General features: G+C 38.5%; 1 protein-coding gene across 1 annotated transcript; it reads left to right on the top strand.

Annotated features, from left to right (window-relative positions):
* Positions 1 to 5,612: 5,612 nt before the first annotated feature.
* On the top strand, positions 5,613 to 7,909 carry LOC104457130 (TMV resistance protein N). Its single transcript, XM_039299341.1, has 2 exons — positions 5,613 to 6,323; positions 6,459 to 7,909. The coding sequence occupies exons 1-2, from the start codon at positions 5,644 to 5,646 to the stop codon at positions 7,621 to 7,623; spliced, it is 1,845 nt and encodes a 614-aa protein (XP_039155275.1). The 5' UTR covers positions 5,613 to 5,643; the 3' UTR covers positions 7,624 to 7,909.
* Positions 7,910 to 8,114: the final 205 nt, after the last annotated feature.

Raw genomic sequence — 8,114 nt, 5'->3', positions numbered from 1 at the left:
ATTGAAAATTTTAGAACCGAATAGAGGCCAATACCATAGGTTTTGAACTTTTTTGATACTTTTCCCCTAGTCAAACTATAACCCATGCAAAATAAAAACTCAACCTTTTGCAATCCTTTTATCTGCAAGAAGTGTCCAAAAGCTCCTACATAAGAACGGCAGTTGTACATACACTAAATAATATCACTGAGACATTGAAGTAGAAAATCCTATTTCATGAATCCTCTATATGTCATTGCTATTCAAAGTCGTAAAGCTCCAATTTTTACTGGAAGATAAGGCTGATATATAAATATAGTTGGTTCATAATATCTGATCACTAATGACAACACCTTTAGATGAATAAGTGATAATTTTTACCGAGAAGTTAAGAAAACATAAAGTGTTGAGATGGAATAAAAGGGTTGACAAAAATGAAATAAAAAGTAAAAAAGTATTCCCTAAATAGTTATTCGATCGTGGATAACTCATCAGCTAAGAAATTCTAAATGTTACATTAATAGTATAAAATAAATGTAAAATGTCAAAAACAAAAATAATTTAAGGAGTGAGATCAAAGTGACTTGATGAGGGGATAATGACTTGATAATTTTTAGGCAAGATATGGTATGGAAAAATTTAATTTGAAAAGTGAGGAAAATTTATCTTGGGATTTGCTTGTCTAGGATCTCTTATGAAACAGAAAAAGTCAAATTGTTCGTTATAAATAATAATCCAACGGGCGATGTTTTTGCGATTGACTCATGTATAATAGCACTAGGAGCATGGGAGTATTAGGAGTGATAAGTTCTTGGTCCAATCCGGTCCCATCCAAGAATTGAGAATTGGACCGAGAAGATTGGTTCCCAATTTTTGGGACGGTGGATAGGACCAATGGGTCCGAGAATCGAGAACCGGACTGGACCGATTCCAATGGACCAAATCACTTGTTGTCATTACATTGACAATCAAGCTGTGAGGTGAGAGGGAAAGCTCAACGAGCGAGGCGTGAGGCGAGGCCGTGAGAGGATGTCGAGCGAGGCGGAAGGCGAGGCCGCAAGAGGGAAAGGAGGCTTAACGTGAGGCCACGAGAGGATGTCGAGCAAGCGGGAGGCGAGGCTGCAAGAGTCGAGCAAATCACTCGGACCAAGGCGTGAGGTGAGGCTATGCTTGCAAGAGGGAAACTGGGAAAGGGCTAATTTCACACGGTTAGGGTTAGCAAAAGAGAAGTGAAAGAGAAAGAAATGGGGAAAGTAATGGCGGAAGGGAAAGACATGGGAAAGTAACGGCATAATGTGAAAGAGTTGGGAAAGTAATAGGCCTAATGACAGGATGGTCATTCAGAAATTTTAAAAAATTAAAACAATGCATGAATGGTTGGTCCGGTCTTATCGATTCGATTCGTACCTTGAAAATGGGAACCGAATCGATTAGTCACCAGCTCCAAAAATAGAAATTGGGGACTGGATCAGCACCCTTTAAGACTGTCTAGAGCTGATCGCTCCAATCCAATCCTGATTTGAGCGATTCCAGTTACATACCCTTGCCCCTAGGGAGTATAGCTAGTTTTCTTTTCTATTTCTTTTATTAATGTTAAAGGCAAGATAAGTCAAGTCTAAAAGCACCACATAGGATGGTTCCACGTACCTTCTGCGAAATGCCGTGGAAGTGACACCTCATTGATTGTCCTTTGATTTTTTTTTTCTATCGCTATGTGCTTTTTATTAAATTAATTGGTAGAAAATATGCTAATCGACTTAGAGCATTAGAAATGAAGGTTGGTTATCGTTTTTGTTTCTTCGTTAGTGGAAAAAGCAAAGTCAAGTCAACAAAGGAAAATAAAGAAAGGGCCTGCGAAAATTTTTTTGCACCTTCCGCGGAAATTTCGAGTGCAATAATTCACCTTTACTTCTCTTTTCGATGGTTTTCTTTGATTATCACTGCCGCGTGATTTGAGAAGGCCATGATCAAGAGAACAAAGTGATATATACATGATATATACATGAGAGATAAAGCTGCAATCCGACCTAGGGGTGAGCATCGGTCCAGGGTCAACCCTAGACCGACCCTAGATCGGCTCAACCCTGTCGGTCCTAGTCCGGTTCCTAGGGAGACTAGGTCGGTCATTGATCCTAGAATTTCTGAATTAGTACTGTGCGGATCAGTCATTGATCTTGAGAGTTCCGGATCGGTCTAACCCCGACTATATATATATTATCTAATATATTATTTATAATTTTTATATAAAGAAAACCTTAAAATAAATAGCGTCAACAATATTAAATAGCTCTTTAGTGAGGAGTTCAAGTAATTTTATATTATTCTTTAGTAACTTAGATTTTTAATGTCTTTTACAATTATCAATAGTCATAATTTCTGAACGAGGAAAATATTTTGTAAGGAGTTATCACGGCGTCCAAAAAGATAAACAGCTCCTTATGGTATCTTCCTCTAGTATTTGTTATTTTCTGTCTTATTTGTCCTCTTAGTTTTCATTTGCCAAAATCGAAAAAAATAACTTCTCCGCTCACCACTCGACACTCGCCTTGCTCGCTTTGGGTCATTCGTGTCACTCGCTGCTCGATACTCACTTGGCTTGTTGCTCCACGCTGGACATTCGATGCTCATTCTGTTCGACGCTCACCTCACTTGACTCTCACCACTTGCCTTTCTTAGCTAACCTCGCTCATCATCGAACGCACGTTGGGTGGTAGTACGGTCCTCGGTTGCTTTTTCAAGGAGTACAAAAAATTAAATAAAAAATTATTGGTTGGTCCTAAGTTGACCTGGAAACCGGACCGAACCAATTGGGTCAGTCCTCAGTCCCAAAAATTGAGGACTAATACTGTGCGGGTTGGTCCTAGGGTTAGGGGGGTGGATTGGCCCAATTCGGACCATGCTCACTCCTAATCCGACCGGACAACAAGCATTCTACAGAAGCTCCTCAACCTTCATCTCCTCATCATTTTGGAGGGCCCAGCATGACCGTCCACTTCAGAGTAATGGTGGAACGGTCAACGGCTAGCTGCAAATCCTTTGGAGGAAACTGGTAACCGGTTTTAATTTGTGACCCCATACTTCCTTTTCTAGTTTTTTTTTTTTTTGACTTCTATGTCAAATAATTAAATACCGATAATAAGCTCAAATTTAGAGACAAAATCATAAGAAGGCCCACGAAATCAATTTTCTTGAATATAAAGAAAGAAAAATAAAATAAATACCAAAATCTAAATAATTATAAGTAAAAAAGATTATAGCTTACTAAAATAATAATTAATGTCATTATGAAAATCTATTAAATTTTAAAAAAAATGAAAAAACACTTAAAACATTAACTTCGCGACTAATAATAAAATCATTGTACAATGAAATAGTTCATCATTCCTTTCGCTCAAACCAAATTGCTTTTGAAGGACTTTGTGACGACCTAAAATTTATATAATTGATATCGGTTATGCATAAAAAAATGAAGTAAAGAAAAGATCAAAATAAGAATAATGAGTTAGTAGAGAATTCCAAAAACAATTAGTAGAGAAAAAAAATGCATTCGCCATATAAAAAAGTCATAAGAAGAGAACGATTTTCTTGTCTTATTTAAAGAAACAAATGAAAGTCATAATCTTCAAGAAAAATGATTCAATGTGACCTTATAATTTTGTCTCTGAAATTTGAGGTTGCCGTAAGGAACATAGAAGTCAAAAAAATGAAGAAGGACAAAACATGGAGTCAATGATTAATGTGGTTCAAGAAGTCCACTGGTTTCCTCCAAAAGGATATGTGGCTGGCCTTTGATAGCTCTACTGTCATTCTGTTGTCGATCGTCACGAAAGGATTTTCCTAACCTGTTACTGTTAGCTAAGAAATCCTAAATGTAACATTAAAAGTATAAAATAAATGTAAAATGTAAAAAAAATAAAAATTAAGGAAGAAGATCAAAGTGACTAGGTTGAGGGGGTGATGACTCAATAATCTTTAGGCAAAATATAGTATAGAAAAATTTAGTATGAAAAGCGTTACCAAAAAAAAAAAAATAAAAATTTAGCCTGAAAAGTGAGGAAAATTTATTTTGAGATTTGCTTGTCTAGAATCTATTTTAAAAGAAAGAAGTCAGATTGTTCATTATAAATAATATTCCAACAGGCAATGTTTTTGCGATTGACTCATGTATATTAATACTAAGGGCATGCGAGCATAGCTAACTTTCTTTACTATTTCTTTAATTTGTAGAAAAGGCAAGCCAAGTCGAGAAGCACTGTATGGGATGGTTCCTTGCCCCTTCTGCAAAATGTTGCTTTTTATTAAATTACTTGGTGGACAATATGCTTGCCGACTGGGAGCATCAGAAATGATTCGTTGGTTTTTGTTTCTATTTCTTTATTAGTAGAAAAAACAAGTCAAGTAAGTCAACAGAGGAAAAGAAAGAAAGGACACGCGCAAATTTTATGCCCTTCCGCGGAAATTACGCGTGCAATAATTCACCATTACTTTATTTTCTATGGCTTTCTTTGATTATCACAGCCGCGTGATTCGAGAAAGTCAGGGTCAAAAAGAACACAGTGATATCCACAGGAGAGATATAAAGCTGCAACCCAACCAGACGGTAAGCATTCTGCGGAAGCACATCGAATTTCATCTCCTCTAGTAGCCGCTTCTTCGAATCTGAAAGGGAAGTTCTTTCTAGGGATCTCTCACGCTCTCTCTTAAAAGACACACAATTTCCCACAAAAAGGAAAAAAAAAAAAAAAAGCATTCCCCACCCTTTCTCCTGAGCTCACCTGACCGGCCACCTCCACCATCTCCGTCCGACTACCTCCTGCCGGCGACTGCTCTCATCCCATTCCCGGATTCCTACCTCACTCCTTCCTTCACTGTCACCTACTTCTTTTCTCTCACGAAAAAGGGGAAAAAAAGAAGCATCTTGGTCTTTCTCTACTACGTGAACGGTTGCCATTGAAGCCCCACACAAAACCTCAGAACCACAGCCGATCTACGTCGTCCGCCACCTCCAGAGCATCGTCCGCCCGCTGCCATTCGTCGTCGCCGTCCCTGACCTCGGTGGAGTCGACTGAAGCCCTGACACGAGTTTGGAGTCGCTATTCTCAACCTTCGACGCCGACGATGCCTGCGGCAGCCAAGCCAGGTACGGCCCCCGCGATTGAGTGCTCGTTCTTTCTTTTCTTTTCTTCTTTTTTTGCCTCGTCCCGCTTGATTTTAAAAGAGCAAAGCTCGATTTCTTTAGTCCTCACTCGCGTCGGATCTGAATGAGTCGGTTTTTCTTAAGTTTGAACGTTGCCCGCTGATTTCTCTTGAGTTTAAGTGTGAGCTCGAGCTCTGAATAGGTCCATATTCTCTCTCCAACTCGCTGCCCACTACGTGTTTGAAGAAATGCCCGAATAGATTCGAATTTGTTCTGTTCAATGCAGGACATGGTATGGAAAAATTTAGTTTGAAAAGTGAGGAAAATTTATTTTGGGATTTGCTTTTGTAGAATACCTCTTGAAAGAAATAAGTCAGATTGTTCATTATAAAGAATATTCCAACAGGCGGTGTTTTGCGATTGACTCATCTATATTAGCACCCGGAGCATGGGAGTGTTGCTAGTTTTCTTTTCTATTAATTTTATTAATGGAAAAGGCAAGTCAAGTCAAGAAGCACCTATATAGGATGGTTCTGTGCACCTTATGCAAAATGCTGCTTTCTGTTAAATTAGTTGGTGGAGTATATGCTTATCGACTTGGAGCATCAGAAATGATCTTGGTTTTCATTTCTATTTCTTTATTAGTACGAAGTGATATCCATATGAGAGATAGAGCTGCAACCCGACCAGACACTAAGCATTCTGAGGAAGCAAATCAAACTTCATCTCCTCTAATGGCTGCTTCTTCAGATCTGAAAGGGAATTATGACCTCTTCCTGAGTTTCAGAGGTACGGACGTTCGAAACAGCTTCCTCAGTCATCTCTATGTGGCTCTTGATCAAAAAGGATTCTACACTTATGTTGATAGCGAGGAGCTTCAGAAAGGCAACTGTATAAAGCCGGCGCTTATAAAGGCAATTGAGGACTCGCGTATTGCAATCATCATTTTCTCCGAGAACTATGCTTCCTCACAGTGGTGTTTGGAAGAGGTGGCAAAAATCATGGAGTGCAATAAGCAAAGAGACCTCGTGGTCTTTCCAGTGTTTTACAAAGTGGATCCCAGAGAAGTGAGAACACCAAGAGAGAGCTACAAAAAAGCTATGGTTGAGCATGAGAGAAAGTTTGGGAGAGATTCGGACGAAGTGAAGAGATGGAAAAATGCTCTCTTTGATGCAGGTAGCTTGTCTGGGTGGGATTTGAAGGATAAGTAAGTACTAAGTAGTGATTGATGTGACGCTGCTTTGTTATTTCTTTTTTATATGCTGAATCTCTTCTTCTTTTTCCATGAAACTTAATTATCTTTGGAAATTGATGTATCTAGTACCTTTCTGGATTTTGTCAGAGATGAAGCAGATCTTATCAACAGAATTATGTGGGAGATCTCTATGCAGCTGGACCGAAAACTGTTACACGTTGCCAAGCATCCGGTTGGAATACATCGACAAGTGGCAAAGCTGGAATCTATGTTAAATCTTGAGTCTTGTGATGATGTTCTCATGATAGGATTATGGGGACAAGGAGGTATAGGAAAAACAACATTAGCCAAAGCCCTTTACAATGATATATTCAGAGGATTTGAGGCTTCATGTTTTTTGGCAAACGTTCGTGAAACTTCAAAAGATTCCAAGGATTTAGTTCATTTGCAAGAAAAATTGTTGTCCGAGATATTAGTGGGAAAAGAATTAACACTTTTAAGTGTTGATGGAGGTATTAATTTGATGCAACATAGACTTTGCTGCAAAAGAGTCCTCCTTGTTCTCGACGATGTCGATGACGTAAAACAATTAAATGCTTTAGCTGGAGGCCGTGAATGGTTTGGTAAAGGAAGCAGAATCATCATTACTACGAGAGATAGCCATCTATTAACTTTCCATAGGATAGATGAAGATCATATCTATGAAGTTAAAACTCTAGATGATTTGGAAGCTCTTGAACTTTTCGATAAACATGCTTTTCTTGGAAGTAAGGAAATAGTGATAAGGAGGGATCTTGTGGATAGTGCTTTGCATTATGCTAGTGGGCTTCCTTTAGCACTTGAGGTATTGGGCTCTTTCCTATGTGGTAGAAGAGAGCAGGAGTGGGAAAGTGCATTGAATAAACTTGCTAAAAGTCTTGACAAAACCATCAATGATGTTCTCAAGTTAAGTTATGATGGACTAGAAGACTACGCAAGGGAGATATTCCTTGATATTGCATGTTTCTTCAAGGGGCGATCTATAGAGTACATCATGAAAGTCCTTAACAGTTGCGACTTTGACACAACTATTGGAGTACAAGTTCTTGTTGAGAAGTCCTTAATAATGAAAGAAGGGGAGACAATACAGATGCATGACTTGATTCAGTTGATGGCCATGGATATTGTTAAACAAGAATGTCGTGATGATCCTGGAAGACGCAGCAGGTTATGGCTTTGTGAAGACTTCTGTGATGTTCTATCGGGGGATCTGGTAAGTTTTGGTGGTTTAAACACTGATTTTACTCTCTTCTTCTCTGACTTCGTTTACTAATTGCAATGCAAGTTCTATAAATGCAGGGAACAAATGCGGTAAAAGCCGTAGTTTTGGTTTTACCCAGGACAAAAGCAATATACATAGGTCCCAATGCTTTCATAAACATGAGAAGGTTGAGGTTGCTCATCATGATTAATGTGCATAACTCTTTCCAAGGTCCTATCTGTCTTCCTTATGAACTGAGATGGTTTGAATGGCCTGGATGTCCTTGGTTTCCCGAATTTTCCTCTTGTCCAAATAAGTTGGTTGGGCTTGATCTGTGCAAAACCAACATCCAAGTCGTGAGGGAGATATTCAAGGTGCACATTTAAAATTAATTGTTTTATTTACTTATCTCTTATATATCTATATTTGTATGCATACGATTATGGATATGTATATGAATTATTGAAAACTCTGAATGCAACTTATATGGTCAGTAACTTTACTTTCAAAATTGGAACAAGAACTTATTGATGACATAATTTAACAATTGAATGATGAACGTG

The sequence above is a fragment of the Eucalyptus grandis genome, chromosome 8 (genome assembly GCF_016545825.1).
Source record: "Eucalyptus grandis isolate ANBG69807.140 chromosome 8, ASM1654582v1, whole genome shotgun sequence".
Taxonomy (NCBI): domain Eukaryota; kingdom Viridiplantae; phylum Streptophyta; class Magnoliopsida; order Myrtales; family Myrtaceae; genus Eucalyptus; species Eucalyptus grandis.
The sequence above is the reverse complement of the archived record's forward strand: the minus strand, read 5'-3'. Positions and strand labels throughout refer to the sequence as shown.